At 34.9% G+C, this 18,114-nt stretch overlaps 3 protein-coding genes across 4 annotated transcripts; 1 reads left to right on the top strand and 2 right to left on the bottom strand.

Annotated features, from left to right (window-relative positions):
- Positions 1-338: 338 nt before the first annotated feature.
- On the bottom strand, positions 339-3,658 carry LOC132053092 (uncharacterized). The gene is made up of 4 exons (XM_059444934.1): positions 2,688-3,658; positions 2,491-2,569; positions 1,378-1,837; positions 339-724 (listed from the first exon to the last, which is right to left on the bottom strand). The coding sequence occupies exons 1-4, from the start codon at positions 2,709-2,711 to the stop codon at positions 457-459; spliced, it is 831 nt and encodes a 276-aa protein (XP_059300917.1). The 5' UTR covers positions 2,712-3,658; the 3' UTR covers positions 339-456.
- Positions 3,659-3,799: 141 nt separating this feature from the next.
- Positions 3,800-7,309, bottom strand: LOC132053093 (sm-like protein LSM2). Of its 2 annotated transcripts, none has more exons than XM_059444936.1 (4): positions 7,281-7,309; positions 6,474-6,540; positions 6,092-6,250; positions 3,800-4,046 (listed from the first exon to the last, which is right to left on the bottom strand). In XM_059444936.1, exons 2-4 carry the CDS (start codon positions 6,474-6,476, stop codon positions 3,927-3,929), a joined length of 282 nt encoding a protein of 93 aa, XP_059300919.1. In that variant the 5' UTR covers positions 6,477-6,540; positions 7,281-7,309; the 3' UTR covers positions 3,800-3,926. The 2 variants fall into 2 exon arrangements, with proteins under 2 accessions (XP_059300919.1, XP_059300918.1); XM_059444935.1 differs by lacking the exon at positions 7,281-7,309 and adding an exon at positions 7,031-7,049.
- Positions 7,310-9,004: 1,695 nt separating this feature from the next.
- Positions 9,005-16,441, top strand: LOC132053094 (E3 ubiquitin-protein ligase SP1). The gene is made up of 11 exons (XM_059444938.1): positions 9,005-9,401; positions 9,500-9,552; positions 9,985-10,109; positions 10,199-10,294; positions 10,415-10,552; positions 11,253-11,318; positions 12,243-12,355; positions 12,688-12,798; positions 14,789-14,832; positions 14,929-15,034; positions 16,049-16,441. The coding sequence occupies exons 1-11, from the start codon at positions 9,328-9,330 to the stop codon at positions 16,149-16,151; spliced, it is 1,029 nt and encodes a 342-aa protein (XP_059300921.1). The 5' UTR covers positions 9,005-9,327; the 3' UTR covers positions 16,152-16,441.
- Positions 16,442-18,114: the final 1,673 nt, after the last annotated feature.

An 18,114-nucleotide genomic window follows, 5' to 3' on the forward strand; every position in this document is an offset into this window, starting at 1 on the left:
ACCTTTTCATACTTTGTTATGAAGGAATTTGGGGGCAACAGTAAAGAGTTAGCGTCACATGATACGGGAGTTTATGATGTGAAAATGGCAAAAATATAAAAATAGAATAAATTAAAATTTATTATGTAATTTGCAATAAACAAATGAGCATTTGCACATAAACTTGTCACTTAACCATAGTTATATGTTATGTATTCCCACTTTACTTTGTGACTGTCAAGGTTAAATTGTTTAATATCATGTACACATAAGGCGCGAGTAAATATTTTTCTAACCACAACCAATACATTTAGGAAAAGAAAGGAACACGAAAGAGTAAAAAAGCATAAAGAATAACTATCATAAGTTGTAAAGTACTGCATAATTTCTGTGGGAAAAAAAAAAACTAAACTAAAATTTTGAACTAGAGAATCTTCACAAAATATAATAGTGGAGACCTAAAAGAAACTTTTGGCTTTACATAATGCTGCAAGTGCGAGAATCTTGGTCGGCAAAATAGCGAGTGAAGTCATTTGCCCCCGACATGGACTGGGCCAGGGGATAAAAGCCATAATCTGGCCCATAATATTGATATGGAGGTTGCATATAACTAGCTTGTCCATTGAAAAATCCAGCAGGGTAACCTCCCATTTGCATTAACATAGCATATTGTTTCTGTCTTTGTTCTTGACTTACATAGTCACGAATGCCTCCACCTCTTCTATGTATTTTGCAGTAGTAATCCCTGCAAATAGAGGTGTCAAAATCAATCCATTTTTTAGTATTCGTCCACGTTTAAATGCTCAAGGTCATGACATGTTTGTTAAATTAGCTCAATAGGCTGAACTTGAAATGACTCATCAAATTATTGCGATCAAATAGTATAACTCAACAAGTCAAAATGCAATCCAAACCCTTTTCTTTTAAAAGAAAAATTTTAAAAATTTGGGAGGTTGGGTCATGATGAATTGTTATTGTATCCATTTTTGACCCATGTTGACTCAGTCCATTTTGATCCAAACTAATTTTAGAAGGATATAATATCCTAAGGTTTAAACGGGGGGTTATGACCCGTTCGTTAACCTGACCTGAAAGGTTTAACTTGAAATGACTCATCAGATTATATATTGGGATCATATAGTATCACCCAACGGGTCAAAATGCAAACAAACCCAAACATGCCCAAAAGAAATTAGAGATAGAAAATTATGTAAACTTGAAAACTTGAGCTAATAATTTAAGAAAAGTATAAAATAATTTTCCCATTTTCTCATATGAAAAATAGAAAACGATCCAATCTTGACTCGAGCTATTTTGATCCAAGAAAAAAATTAGAAAAATAGGACTATGAGCCATTTTAATCCGTTTAAATTTGACCCAACTCTCGCTCGTTCATACCTGCATATTCTTTCATCAACTCCTTGAGGGGCCACATAAGCTTCAGCTTTATGATATTCTTTCTTGTGTTTGGTTGACACAAAATCTTCATACTTTTTATTCTTTGCTTTCACATAATCTTCACACTCATGAATGTGATCACGATCATCAGAATTCTCATCATCATCACTACTATTCCAACAATGTTCATTTCTCTTCTTTTCATCACCAACTTTAGCTTTGCCCTTGTCCTTACGATAAGCATATTCTTTATTGTGTGCATTTTGATCAGTCTTATCAAAGTGGTGGTGATTTGAATTTCTACTTGTGCTAGTATGTGCTTCATAAAGTGGATTGGAATAAGATACCAGCTTTGCCTTCTTCCCCTTTTCCTCAATGGCCTTAATCAGCATCAAAGGCTCAAATTTGCCTCTTATTGTAGCCAAATATGTTTTTGGATCATAAGAAACTTCCAAGACACCTTGCACAAGATTCAAATGTAAATATTTAAGTTATATACACTTACAAAATAAAGAATTTTTACATTATCATTGTAGTTTAACCCGTAATAGCAACAAATATATACCATTTTTACAAAGGTTAATAATTGATGTATATCACAGTGATTTACTTGTAAGTTGTAACTACCTTAAAAGTGACCTGATTGTGTAAAACGTAGATGACTACAAAAGCCACAGCTACGAAGGGGCGTAGGTAATGTATACCTTGTGGGTTCGGCAGCACGGGCTTTGTTCTAGACCGTGTATTGTAGTAAAAATTAATAAGCATGCACATAAATAAAATTCAGAACTTAGTTAATTACTAGCACTTGAGGCTAGTGTCCAAAAGTTAGAAACCATAACACTCAAATTTGAAAGAAAAAAAAAAAACTCAAATTTTGACATCGCCTTTGCAACTATGTTTCAATTCTTATAGGTTGAGGTCCATTGCATGAATCCTTGCTAAACTTAGTGCACAGATCTTGGACTCTAAAAATATTATTAGTGACGAAGTAACCTCACAATAAGATACACTTCTAGAAAAACTACTATCTCATGAACTCCTCTTTTTTCCTTTTTTACATCAATGGGATACTGTATTAAAACGATAATCAAATTAATAAGAATATCATACCAGTGATCCTTAATAGCAATTTCCTCAACTTTCCTTGACATGCTGTACAACAGTTGACGTCAACTTTTATGACACAGACCTGAAATATTTAAAAGCATATTCAAGGAATTAAAGACATTATCTTTTAAATGTTACAAGTACTAAGTTAAACAAATTACTATTATAATAATAATAATAAAAAGACTGAAAGAATATACAGGATCATGGGGACTATGTTCCATCAAGATGACTTGATAAAGCAGACAGAAAATAAGTGATTTCTCCAGTTTGTCACCTACACAACAATAATAACACAGTACGACTTGTCAAGATAATTTAAAAGAGTTGAAATCTGAGAAAGAAACTTAAAAACAAATATAGTAATAGAAGTTCTAATACTTTTGCATTTAAGTGCAAACTCCACAACTACAAAAAGTAGAAGGATTTTAGAGACGCCTCGAAGGAAAAATACCCAGAAATTAGAGTGAGACGAAACACAACTATTGAACTCCCAAAACTTGACAAAGAAGGCGAGACAAAGGGTTTAAACTCTATTAATGTAGTTTGACATGTAATAAAAGGTTAGTTACCAATTTTAAGATATTACAAATTAATGCTTACTATAAAAACATTGCTCGTGATTACTTTGTAATAAGTTATCTAAATATTGTGTAAATATCTTTTCTCATCATGAATGTATAATAAGTAGTTGTAACCTAGCGCTCCTCGGCAAAATCTCTTACCCATAATACAGGATCCGAGTACAAAAATATGATTTTATTTCCATTCTTGGCAACTTATTTAAGGAGCTCATTTAATTAATTGCACGGTCTTAAGATTTTCTTGGGCAAAATCCTAAAATTCATAAAAGAACAAAAAAGAGCCGATAGCTATCCAAACCTTCATCGTGTAGGTGAGTCATGTATTCCCCTCCCCATGTCTCATACCCCTTTCTCATATGTATAATGAAAAAAATAAATGATGCGTAACATATGCTTGAGAGAGGGGTTCAATTGAATCCTAGTCATCAAGAAATTATTTTGTATAAATAGGGTAAAAACACACTTTATTGGTTATATATAAACTGGTAAAATTTCTCTGACAAAAGAGAATATTATAGTGTAGTGGCTAAGGGGTTCAAAAATTGCGTTACGTCATTGATAACAAGTGTGACATTTTAGATTTTTTTTTTTAATTCCCTTGCATAGACTCCTGGGTCTGCTATGAACAGTAGGTAAGGGATGACAAGTCCCAACATTCATATCCCGGGCTTTCACCCCAAGCACGCGCGCGCACAAATAAAACACTTACATGAAAATGGAGAGGAGGAAAAGCAGAATAGGAAGCACTGCATGCAATAGCATCTGAAAATACATTTAACAAAGACAATCAGTACATGCTGATTACCCACTCAAAATGTTTTGTTAAAGTACATCCACTTTTGAAAGTCTCAGATTTTAGCCACCACGAGCTTCTCTCCTCGTAGCATCATGAAGCAGCTCTATGTCGACTCCATCTGGAGGTAACTGGACGTATCTCACCACTGATCCTCTGATGAAGCAGTTCCTCACTGAACGCTGTTACATCAACAGGAAAATGAAAAATGTTAATGGTAATACCAAACGGAACATACCACATGAAAAGAAAAACATTATCTGGAAAAGGAAAATGGAGAAGACAAAAGGAACATGATCCAAGTAAACAAGGAGAAGGTGAGACTGCTAGAAACACCAGTGTCAACCAGTAAACATACGGTATTGCCTTTTTTTCTCCCCAAAACTTTTATTTTTCTGGGACTTTGAATGTTTTGTGCACCAGCAAAGGCATATGAATAGCTGCATAAAGGCTACTTTTAGGCCGTAACTGTGGGCTATATACTCTATTTTGCTGATAGTTCAACTTTAGTATAGTTTTTACTTGTATTGATACTGAAAACATAGTCCTTTGCATACTTGGGAGATTGGTCTTACATGGGAATATCCACTGGCAATTGTTGCTCCAGTTATAATTGTGCAGTTAAAAACTAAATGCAAAGATCATCTTGGTCAATGATACTGGAGAGTCAGCTGCAGTACCAACTTGGTACTGTTTTTTTAATTAAACTACCTTATCAAAAAAATGATATGGGAAAGAGCAACATAGACTAACCTTTCCACATATATTTTAGTTATTTGCAAGATCACTAACTACAGAAAACCAATATGTTAAGATACTAACTTTCCATAAGAGTGAATCAGAAGAAAGAGAAAATACAGTGAGTTATTTGGAATGGGGATCATCATCTCTTACTACATCACAGGCTCATAGCAAATACCAAGTCCTTGTAATAATACAGAAAGCATATGCTAACACATATTGCCTTGACCATTCAATCTAATACTTTTGAGGAATAACACCACATTTGCATGCTAGGTACCCTTCTTAACAAATTAATTTAATAATTTAAGCCCATTTGATGAACCACCTACTAAAAAGCTCCCACTGAATGGAAATGGCATTAGATTACTGTATCCCAAAACAGCCAATACCGCCCTGGAAATAACTTAAACAGTACCTTCGAATAATAACTAACATATTTAACCATGAATGCTAGATGATCGATACATTGGGAAATTTCGAGAAATAACAATAATCCACTCAAGCTAATACAATCCACTCAGAAACTTGCTACTAGAGATAATGTACTCATTTCAGGTATTTTTGATGAAGAATGTACTCATTTCAGGTATTAGTCTGCAAGATCACGTAACTCAAAGAAAAACCTATATAACATTAATAGTTCCCATATCATTTTTGATAACTAGTATTTCTCTTATCTGGCAATAGTTTGATCCAGAGAAATTCTTGACCAATTGCTTGAGAATAGCTGTTTTAGACTCCTATTGCTTATCATTTCTTAGCGTTGCAATTAAAAAGTCCTTAGTGTGCAAAGGTTCAAAGATTCTTTTCTTGTTTAATATATATGGTAACCTACATGGCTACATCTACCTTACCACCTAACCCTGCCTCCCCATGTCATAGTGGCCCTTCCCACTTTACTCCCTTGGTGACTAGGACCCTCAACCTCAAGGATGGAGGCAGCAGGTGCTTTGTAAAGGGTTCAAAATCATCAAAATCTTACAAAATAATATTCACAAATCCTCATTATTAACCTTTCCCAGTGCACATATCCAACCAACAGTCAATAGCTTGTAAGAAAACTATTGGTTCGTCAGAACTTCAATCACAATATTAGGGAACAGATACCATCCTTCCTCCAAGTGCATACATGCAGAAAATAGAATGGATCTCCACAGTATAATTAGAGCCGAGTTGGATAGCAATTCTTGAATATGTGTGTGTATGTGTTTGTAGAGAGAGAGAGAGAGAGAGAGAGAGAGAGAGAGGAGCAAGTACCACTTTTCCAAAAGAAATCAACAGTAGAAATAAGAAATAAGTATAGCAAAGATATGGAAGAAAGAGCAGTGAACCCTACAGCATTTCCTAGTTATTAACTTACTTACAATGGTCAGAGGCCAAAGAAAATTCTACCATGCTTGACAATGGCCATCCATCCTAATCAAGAAGCATTACTTTATCCACCCACCAAAACCCGTATAAAGGAAAAAAGGGGTGCAATTACCATGTGAGGGTACTTGTCTTCATCAACGACCCTTGTGTTTTCGAGCTTAATGTTGAGATACTGATCAACTGAATGGAGCGTGCCTCGGATAGCCAAATCATTCTTCAGTTCCACTGTCACTTCTCTGCCCACCATGTCCTTGAAGTATGAGAAAAACAACTGGAAAGGGTGGGACGGGATGGAAGAAAACTTAGTTAGATACAAGTGAAAAATATAAAACTAAGAAAGGGACAGATTTTCATGAAGGAGCCGGAGTTTCCAATCTACAACAATCAGAAGATCCTTTTTTTCCATAGAAGACTTCAAGGGAGATAGAAACTAAAGGGGTTAGACTGAATAGAGAGGAATGAAAAGCAAAAAGAAAAGGACATAGTAACATTACCATTTTCTATTTCTATGGGAAGATATCGTCAGTTCGCGTGTCTTTTCCGAGTTCAGCTACCCAAAATCTGAAATTTCATAAAGTTTGCATGTTAAGTAACACAAGTGTTCCTCTCTTCCTTCCAATTTATATCAGAATCAGACTATTCCATTTCTACACAATACAATTTTTGAGAATTCAAATTCATTAAAATATTCAAAGTTCATATTTGGAAGCTGTGATGTTTTGTCCATCAACCTAACTTTTCAACCATCACTTTAATTTTTTTCTTCCTTAATGACACACATAATAGATGAGTCAAATTAACTGCTTAACCTCCATACTTCATCAAACACCATCATATAAAATGCAACGGAGGGAGAATTACTTACACAGGGATATTGCCTATCAAGTTCTCTAGCATATTACTTACAGGGATACATAAAATCTACACTACCTATACAGACGAAGTGTATAGGCACTGTATACATCGGCCAAGTTTGGTAAATTAGATGGTTGAAGGGTACATTTACATAAATTTCCCTAAAAAAAAAATTGACCAGCTTTGTTCATCCAACCTTTTAGTTAACTGAAATAATCGCAAATCAAACACATTTTTGGAACCACTGCCACATGGAAAGCAAAGGAGAATTACATAGAACTATGACAAATTGAAGTTAAGGCTATATTTATACATTCGGAGCAAAGACAGAGCATTACAGCACAATTTTGTCAGATTTTGTAGTCTACAAGGACTAGGGTTTTGGTTTGAACAGAGATGCAGATGAAAAAAGTGTCGGAGAAAAAGAGAGGAAAATCGCAACTTACAGATGGAATTTAATGGAGAACAAGGAGAATGGTGTTCCAGACTGCCTTCAATTTGGAAATTGAAGCGATAACAGGGTCCGAATTTTGGAGGCCTTTCGTGTAAACAAATGGAGTGTAATTTTGAAAGGGAAAAGGTCCAAATTTACTTCTTTTTTTTCCACAAGTCCAAATTTGCTTTGACTATATTGCCTAGCGCAAATTTATTCTCAGTTAAAAAAGTACTTTTAAAAAAAGAAAAAAATTGGAGTTGGGGGTTACAATGTGGTGAATCGAATCCTGACCAATAAGATGAAAGTTCAGGTAGTTAATCAATTGAGTTAAAAAAGTACTTCATTTTTATCCTTGCCCTTATTAAAATTGCTCAAATTTTTTCTTCTGGACTAACAATAGTAGCATAAAGGCTAAAAGCTTGTTTGAATGAGCTTATAACCCGTTATTAAAATTGCTCAAGTTTGTTCTTCTGGAATAACAATAGCAACATAAAGGCTAAAAGCTTGTTTGAATGGGCTTATAACCCGTTATTAAAATTGCTCAAGTTTGTTCTTCTGGAATAACAACAGCAACATAAAGGCTAAAAGCTTGTTTGAATGAGCTTATAATTTATGGCTTATAAGCCGAAAGTCACAAGTTAGAAATTTTAACTTATTATTTTTAGCTTACTTTGTTATTTTGACTTAAAAACGAGTGCTTAATTTTTATTTTAATCTTTACCAAAACACTGCAAAAATGCTTAAAAGCCCCTAAAATAAGCCATAATCCAAACAGGCTCTAAACTTTAACCATTTATAAGCTCAAATAAGAAGGGCAAGATTGTGTCATTTGATAACAACGAGGTAAAAACAAGACACTTTTTAACATAGAGTAAATTTACTCTACTTAGTATAGTCCATGGGTTTATTTGGACCTTTGCCCTTCCTGAATGTTATTTATAAGTCATGATTCTGTAATGCGTTTTATAATTGTGTTTTTGCAATGCGATTTGTACTACTAAGATTTGAACCCTCGTGTTAAGGATTGCATTTATTTCATTGATTACTAGATCACGCCCTTGGATGTTTTATATACCAAATATATTCATTTTATTTTATCAATATTTTTGGATTATGCTCTTATTGTTAGTAAAACATCACTTATTTATCTTTGATTCTAACGAAGCTCAAGTGTGAATTGGATGGATTTTACGTATCAAAATATTTGATTTGTAAATTTTTTACCTTCCATTAAGCTATGTATTTGAGTTCTGTTAGGATTTGGTTCTATGAATAACCAAAATTCAAGAGATGGTAAAATTCAAATATTTTCAGTGTTAGTAAAAGGTAGCAGGTACCTAGCAAAATTAGTTAGGTACCTAGAAATTGATGAACACCACAGTATATGCAAGGAACTTGAAGGATAAACTTCTCAAGTAATAACATTTTACAAATGCTTAGTGATCTACTTAAAATAGCATGGAAAGGATTAATGTATCATAATTCAAGGAAACCAATATCCATTTTCATTATATGGTTACTAGTAGGCACAAGTGAAAAAGAAGACTTGTTGCCAACGTAAGAGAATGCATTTAAGGAAATGAAATATTTTGCACTAAAAATATTTGAGCCATATGATTTACAAGAGATTTTAAATTTGATTTAGTTCAATTTCAATAATATAAACAAAATTCTTTATTTATTTATCAGAAAAAAGGAAAAGAAGTGGCTGGATTATGGAGTTGGGTCTCAAGTGTTCTACAGGTACTAGATAAAAAGCATTGGTGGATCAAACATAACTGTACTTTGAAGTTTCCCTATCACCCTCTCAACGACTCTTGGCATCTTATGCACTGTCTTCATCTTCAAATTCTCATAATTATTCTATTCTAATCCCTTTCCTTTTTTTCCACATAAATTCTCTCTCTTCAGTTTCACAGTCCCAAATCCAAATTGACATGCCCCGTTTTGTATTCTCGTAATTGCTCTATATAAGTTTCGGATTTCATTAAATAGGGTCAAGCTTTAGGTTTTATTTATCCCTGTCTATTGTGTTTGTTTTATTGGTGCTACTGGAAATGGCTCCATGGGGCGGGCTATCTTGCTGTTTAAGTGCAGCCGCACTTTATCTTCTCGGAAGGAGCAGTGGAAGGTTTTTTATACCTCTGTTTTAATTGTCTTTTTCGTTATTTTACTGTTTTGTGGTTCTCGAATTTCATTGCTTGTGAATTTGTATGTGTCCTAATGCAGAGATGCTGAAGTGCTTAAATCCGTTACAAGGGTTAATCAATTGAAGGATCTTGGTAAGTAACTTTGTTTTTTTTTAAGATATGAATGGCTTAGTTGTTCTTTTAGTAGACATCGAAATTGCATTCAAAGGTTGCATTTCATAGTTTATAAGAAAACTCAACCACTTTATATAAAAAGAACTAACTTTGTATCCATTGGGAGAACAGAAAGACGGGTTTAGGACTAAACCTGTTACACTTTCGTGCTAGTATGTTCTTACCATAACAAGTGTTATATATTGTGTTCCTTGTATCTTTGGTGTAAAAATGGTGTCGTTTGTGGATAGAAGTTTTGGATGATTAATATAGTATGTGTTATTGTAATTCAGTCACAATCATTATGAATTTTAGATTTTAGAACTTACTATTGGATAGTTATATATCTTGTTGTTGCCTTTTGTTTGTGAATTCTCTCAACCTTGAATGATCTTTGTACTCCTATTTTAGCACAACTACTAGATACTGCATCCAAGGTGTTGCCTCTGGTGGTTACTATATCTGGAAGGGTTGGTTCAGATACACCAATTAACTGTGAGTACAGTGGTCTACGAGGCGTGATAGTGGAAGAAACTGTATGTTATCTCGGTCTTTAAATAATAGCATAAGATATCTGTATTCCTTTCAGTGATGTTCTATTAAATGTTCTTTGATACTATTACAGGCCGAACAACATTTTCTGAAACACAATGATGCAGGCTCTTGGATACAGGATTCTGCTTTGATGCTCTCGATGTGTAAAGAAGTTCCGTGGTACCTGGTTGGAATGACTTCCTCTTGTATTTCTATCTTAATAATGCTGAAGGCTGTATAAATGAATTCTTAAGAATTTTGCAGTACTTTGATCTATGAATTTTTAATATTTTGACTTGTGTACTAGGACGATGGAACAGGTCGCACTTTTGTAGTTGGTGGTCGTGGTGCCACGGGTTTGGTACTGACAGTTGGAAGTGAAGTCTTTGAGGAAGCGGGGCGATCATTTGTGCGAGGGACATTGGATTATCTCCAAGGTCTTAAGGTCTGTTTTGACATATAACTGTTGTTCAGCGTGTAAGCCATGTTCATGCTTGGGTGTGGTTTCACTGTATAGTTCACTTTAAGTGAATAAAGAGGAGGAGAACTAAAGGAAATGGAGAGGACCTTAAAGAAAAGGAAAGGAGTATGCCTCTCCACATTTTTCTCCTCCAAAATCTAGGGGTTAAGAGATGAATCTTCTTTGCCAATTGTAAAACAAAAGGGGTGTAATAAATAGTTCCCATGGAGATGGCGAGCAGTCTGGTCTTCTTTCCTTTTCCTCCCCTATTTTTCACAACCAGTCATAGTGCAGGTTGTAATTGTATTTAGATAAAACTCTGCGTCTTCTGATCAACCTAGAATACTCCCTATATTGGCCTCATAGCACCTTATTCTTCCTTGATTGTAGCTCCCAGGAGTTGGGTCAGATGAATAGCAGAACTTCTTAAAATGGTACCGCTGGCAGAGATGCAATATTCTCCCAGCTTAATATTTGATCTCTAAATTTTTTGTTGATGGTAACTTTGACTGTGGCCTATTATTTTCATAAGGAGGAGGCCGAAGCCATTTTAACTAGCTTCGTAAGCATAGAAGGTAGTGCATTGCAGGAACCCACTCTCCCCAGTCACTTGCATATCTGTTTATGTGTGACCGTGTTCTTTTGTATTTTGTTGAAGTTAATTAACTGATGATTACTTTTGAAGATGCTTGGAGTGAAGAGGATTGAACGTGTGCTGCCAGTTGGTACTCCTTTGACTGTTGTTGGCGAGGTATGATATACCTTTTGAGCAGAAATAGCTACAACACTTCCGTAGAAGGGAGTAAGACAAATTAACAGAATTCAGATGATGCTAATAGCAACTCTCTGTCTGCTTATTGATTACTCACTCACTATGTATTCCTAACAGTGATGTTATCAAAAACTGTTTTCCTCACACTATCTGTAAATAAAATTGATGACAGCTACAGTGAAACAAAACACCTTCTATATACTTATTAGTTCTTGCCACTTCTATATAGTTCTCTATTTTCTGTAAGGTAACTCTTAGTAATAGTTTCTAGAGATTTTTGTTGCATCACCTAATTGTGGTTCTTGGAAGGGAAAAGAGGTAAAAATTTAAAAATAAAAAAATAAAAAATAAAAAAGGAATAAGAGGAGACTTCTAGAAAGGATTTGAATTCTAGAACAAACTCAAAATGATCCAAGAGTTACAGAAATTCAACTAAATGGTAAAATAGTGAACTTTTTTTAATCACATAAAATACATATCAAGACCTATTAGCATCCTCGAAATATATAAAATGACCCAGTTCTTTTGTTGCAGTTGAGTGGAAGCAAGCATCCAAAGTTTGCACTTGCTTGTAATTTGTCTTTCCTTGTGTTTTTCATGGTCATCATGACCTGATTGGTAGGAAATAGTTTAAACTGATTGGTAGGAAATAGTTTAAAGTGAAATTAATAAATAAAATAGTAAATATCGAATAGAAATAGATATCAAGGAAATAACAGGATGAAAATGCATCCAATATTACAAGATTACTCTAGCTATACTTAAGTATTCATTGCTCACTTCTACTACATTACTCTGCTTGAACACTGGTCGACCCTTCTTTGTGTGTATCATGGGGTCTGGGTGCATATAAGATCTGTTTGTATAGTGTAATAAGTTCCTATTCCTTTGTGATTGTATCAGGCTGTTAAGGATGACATTGGGACAGTTCGGGTCCAGCGACCACACAAAGGCCCGTTTTATATCTCTCATAAAACTATTGACCAGCTCATTGCAAATCTTGGGAGATGGGCAAGGTTGATATGCTTTACTTTCTAACTGTAACCACCCGTATACTTCCCCTAGTAATTTTACATACTTCTTCACATGCCCGCATCAACTGTTATGTTCAAAGTCATTGACAATTGTACATTCTACTTCAATTAGGTTGATAATGTATTTCGTAGTATCTGTATGAAGTACCCTTACCACTATCACATTTGATTCAACAAAGATTTGTCTACAAAAATGGAAGTTCGTGAAATAACTTGCTTCAACATATCAATTCCCCCATGAGTATGTCAAGGCGCCCCCAGGAATTGTTGGCGGTAGCCTCGTACATAGCATTGATAAGTTCTTTTCCTTTCAGGTGGTACAAGTATGCTTCAATGGGCTTTACTGCCGTCGGTGTATATCTACTTATGAAGCATGTTTTTCATTTTGTGATGGAAAGGAAGCGTCACTGGGAATTGCGCAGGAGGTATGTTTAACCCAAGACTCCTAAAACTGCCCTTTTTTTTTTTTTTTTTTTTTTTTTTTGCTCTTCTTTTCCATTTTTCCCTTACTAATCCTTCCTTCTGAGTTATGGGCACTTCGCAAATGAATTTTATGGGGAAATATTCATGAAGTGTTTGTTCATCAATTGCATTAGAGTTTAGTGACAAGACATGAGAAATTACCTATGGTGAGTTGGTGACAAAATACATGGAGCTTTTGATGCATATAAACAATGGCATATTCCATTTCCACTCACAAAATGCACCTGTGTGCAGAAACGAGACATGGTTTTGGAGATACCAACGATAGGGACAGAAAAACCTTTAGGCTTTACTTGTTATCAGGCCCTTACACATAAATGCCCTATGTTGTTATGGGCTTGGACCACATGTTATATTGAATTTTACTAAAAAGATGAGAAAGACATGTTATACTGAGTTCTAATAAAAATGAGGAAGATCCTTATATGCATGTTCTTTTCCACATGGGAGAGATGGACTTTTTTCCGGGGGCAGTACACATAAATACACTATTTTGTTATGGGCTTGGACCACATCTTATATTGAATTCTACTAAAAAAGTTGAGAAAGACATGTTATACTGAATTCTAATAAAATGAGGAAGAAGATCCTTATATGCATGTTCTTTTCCACATGGGAGAGATGGATGTTTTCTGGGGCCAGCAATCACGGCGAGGTTTGTGCCCAAGAAATATCTATACATGTGTATATTGCTCGGATGTTGTCAGTCCATTGAGTTCTCATCCATCCTGAGAATGAAGTAACTTACTAAGAATACAGAATTTGATTAGTGCCACAAACACCAAACTGCACCACCCAATTCATAGATAAGCAAATTTGTAGCAGGCTAAGATGAACATTAGTCCCTTAAAATATTTGTGACCTAGTATTTTTCAGATGAAGGCATTTTTCTTGGTTTTTACCTCCTTCCAACTTCGCGAATAGCTTGGAATTTAGCATCCATGCCACTTAAATGAGTATTTTGGTGGAAAGAAATAGGAGAGTTGTGAAGGGGTGGAATACGACTTTTGGTGCCCCCATGGGGTCCCCGTTAGTATAGATGATTTGTTATCTTTTGTAGAGAAGCATGGAATTCTCTAATTTTTGGTACACTTATTCTATACAGGGTTTTTCCTGATAACATCAGTAAACTATTGCTTTATTAAAACAGCTTTGTGTTAGAGGTTCTTCAGTTAATGGAGCTTATTAAACCAATCAAAATATCTAGGTGCATTTTTCCCTTTTTCTATACATATATGACAATGGTACTAACAATGATGGCAACATCAAGAAGGTGCAAGAGCAAAATTACAAAAATAACAAGTTTTGCATTCACATCTATTTCAAGGAAAGTTCAAATTCTCAAAATAGTTGAACTTCATCTCTACTTTACCTACAAATTTAATATTTTCCCACCTTATTACCTGTACCGCCACTCAACTAGGAAAGATAAAGTGGAGTATATCATACTTTTGTGCATTTTTTGATGTTAGTAGACTGATTATATGACTTACATATGTATTACTTTTCATTGGTAAATCCTTGATTCTAGGAGTGAGCTGAACTCCATTTTGGCTTATAGGTTTTTTATTTTTAATGAGGTTCAGATTGATTAAGTTGGTTAGTCCGATATCAGCTTAAAATAGTCCTGAGTAACGAAACTTTGCTTCTTTTCTTTTCCCCTTAATATTTCCAATCCTGCAAGGTTGGCTCATCTGCTTTAGGAAGTGAGCTTGCCAAAAGTTCTGGTGTTATCTTTTTTGGTGATCTAGATATCGTAATGCTTATGGCTTTGAACTTCTTGAGATATATTTGTGCAGCAATTCATTTTCTTCCGTTGATGTTGGTGCAATTCTGTACATTTCAAGTGACAGTTTTGTCTTTTCTGTTTTTCCTGTGTTTTGCCTTCTTTTGGGTGATAATCCTAAACTTGAGAAACACTTGCCGGTGCAGAGTTCTTGATGCTGCTGCTAAAAGAGCAGGACATGAGGATGAAGGTAGATTGCTTGGTTTACATTCTTCTATCTTGATGTCTCAACCTTTTGGTTGCTTTGCAGTCAAATTGTTTTATTTTGCTTCCTTTCTATTTTTAGGTTCTAATGCTACAGCTGAGAATGGAGTGGATAATAAAAAGGACCAGTTAATGCCAGATCTATGCGTTATATGTCTAGAGCAGGAATACAACTCAGTTTTTGTCCCGTAAGACCCTTTGACCAAAGCTTTTACTTACCTCTGATTTTCTGTAATTTTTTATATGCCTTCAATATATTGTACTATTAAAGAAAAAAGGGCATTTGGTTCTTGCATTTAGAAATGCGGTTTCAATGCTCTCCTCTGTCAACCCACTTCAAATCTTCTGTCCCTAGTTTCTGGTCCATTGCCTATAGCAAGCAATAAGTTGTTGCCATGTTGAAGCTGAGGCTTTAGAGGGTGAACGATGTTAACTAAGATGCTATGCAAACTAATAAATAACCGGTATAGCAGGTTGATAACTGGTTTCCTCTCTTTTCCGTCGTTATGCTCTTCATAAACAAGATGCCTTCTGACCATTTATCTTCAATCATTACCTGTTCAATAATTTAGATGTTCGGGACATTACTATGCTGCAAAATTTCCGAAATTTTCAGGAATCACGTGCCAATGTGGTTTAGACTAACCAATCACTATAGAAGTAGAGTTCATATAAGCATTACCAACTAATTCAGATAAAACTACTGATGAAAAAATAAAACTAATTCAGATAAAACCAGGTTACCTGAACGAAGATCTTAAAAGGCAAATTGTTTAGTATTGCAATGGAATGTCTAAATAGAGCGGAATTGATATGGAGAACTCATGCAGCCACCTCAACTTATTGGGGAATAGTTGAGTTCATTTGATTTAATCAATGACGGCTCAGCTTCCTTTTTGTCCATGTTTAGGCCGCTGAACTAAAATCTTGAAAAAAAATAGCGTCTCCCAGACTTGTCATGAGATTTTATTTTCCAATGCTGCTCAAGTGTTTTGCTGCTTGGTTGATTCATCCCTTTTGGACAAATCCACTTAAACACACTGCACAATAAAATTAGAGGACTTTGAGGGGTAAGAATAGAGGAATGCAAGGAAAAGCTGCAGAATTGGAGCATTTTGTTCCATCTATTATTCTTTCAATATCTATCTATTGTTTAGTGGCTGGCGGGATACTAAAGGTGCACTTACCTGTTTGTTTCGCAGGTGTGGTCATATGTGCTGTTGCATGACGTGCTCTTCACACTTGGGAAACTGCCCACTTTGTAGGAGACGGATCGAGCAGGTTGTGAAAACTTTTCGTCATTGATCTGCACATTGTTTCATAGCCTTAGGTAACAGCACACATGGATGAGCAGAAAGCCGATTCTCTGCCTGCCTTGTTGAATTGTCTGCTGAAGTAATCTTTTTCTCGCTCACACAATCAAATTTCTGGTTCTAATAATAGCTCATGCAAAGGTTTATATAAGTGTTAACCTTTTTTGAAACTCGGATATTAACTTGTAGATAGTATTGAGCTGGAATTAGTCATAAATTGGAGAGTTGTATGCCGTTATGATGTATAGGCTCCATTCATGCAATTATCCTCCATTGTGCTTCTGTTTTACATACTCAGGCTAACACTTAACAATCATTTCTGGTTCTTGACTCAGACCTCAACGTCGAGAATACTTAATTTGGCTTTACAATAAGCAAGAATAATTTTCTAAGAAAGCTGGAGAGTTATTTGGAAAGAATAAAAATTTCTTAAATTTAATTTAAAGAACTCATCCAATTTAACGCAAGGTTATTGTAGAGTTTAGTTTAATTCCATTCCATCAGAAGTCTCTGAATGCTTGTTTGCCAAGAAAATGGATTGTGTATCTAACACATCCAAGATTGTATAAAGAAACAACTCATTCCTTCAATTAATGTGGGACAAGCTAACACATTTCTGCACGCTCAAAGTTGTATATTTGGATCATGGAAAATATAACACTGGAGTCCAACATTGAATAAAACAAAAATAAGGATGGATCTAACTTATAATTATATTAAGAAAATGAAGAGTGAGCTTAATTCACTCAGCAAAACTAATTTATGAGGCGAAGATTATAATAATTTCCATTCAGTCATTTAGAAACCATTTTCAATTACATGTCCATAGTCAGTTGCAAAAATGATTTTTCATTGAATATCACTATTGGGAGTATTCATTGAAGACATAAACGTACGCCTGCTAATTTTTTTTATTTTTCTAATACTAAGACAGCATATTTGTATTCATTAGTAGGCGACAATCCAACAAAACAAGGCGGGAATGATATTTAGATAAGTATTTTCTGTGGTTCATTTTTTATTAGAGAGAAAAGGAAAAACAACAAAGGTAGGAAGTTTTGCCTAACAAATTTTTAATGCTTTATAATCGCCATAAAAGTTTTTATTTAAACTAGTAAACCAATAGCACCCTTCTAATACAGCCAAACAAATTCTATGTTCTCTGGAATAACGGCTGCACGTTATTATTGTTTCAGCTATGGTTTGAATACTCAATCAAATGGGAGACATCAAGGATGTGTTGGTATGGAGGAAAACATTTTCCGGAAAAATAGACCTATATAGCTGGAAATTAGGCAAAAGACATAGATTAACTCTCAAACTATACTCGAAATGTCGATATCACACTTAAACTTTCATGTCATCCCATTACACACCTTATGTATCTAAAAGTGATATTTTTTTACCCCCAGAGAGCTGATGTGACTCAATATATAAAAATTATAAAAAAGGAGACGCGTTTTGGTTATGTATTATTTAATTTTCCTTTTTTTTTAATTGTAAGATTCAATTTTTTGTAATCCCCACCCCACCCCTCATTTTCTTCTTCACTTCCACCATCGCCGGAGCTCGGACGAGCTCGTCTCCGACAATGACCCACCAGCTGGCGACCAACTTTCCCCACAGTGTCTCCGTTTTAATTTCATCATTAATAATCTCAGCTTCTTCTCCATCAACCCAAGTCGGGTCCCAATCCGGTTTAGTCATAAACCAATTCATGATCTTCACTTTCCTCAATTTGCATCAGATAGTCTTATTTAAGGGTGAAGCAAAAAAGTCACACATTTTTCTTTCTCTCCAGATCTCTCTCTTTCTCTATCTCCTTACTCACTCACAAATTTGCTTAATCTTGAGTTTCTTTTCTTTCAAATTTAGGATTCTGATTTGTCTGCTTCAACCGATAGAGATATGAAATTGCACTTTTTTCACTCAAATTTCTTGTTTGGCCACTTTGT

The sequence above is a fragment of the Lycium ferocissimum genome, chromosome 4, assembly GCF_029784015.1.
Source record: "Lycium ferocissimum isolate CSIRO_LF1 chromosome 4, AGI_CSIRO_Lferr_CH_V1, whole genome shotgun sequence".
NCBI classification, from domain to species: Eukaryota; Viridiplantae; Streptophyta; class Magnoliopsida; order Solanales; family Solanaceae; genus Lycium; species Lycium ferocissimum.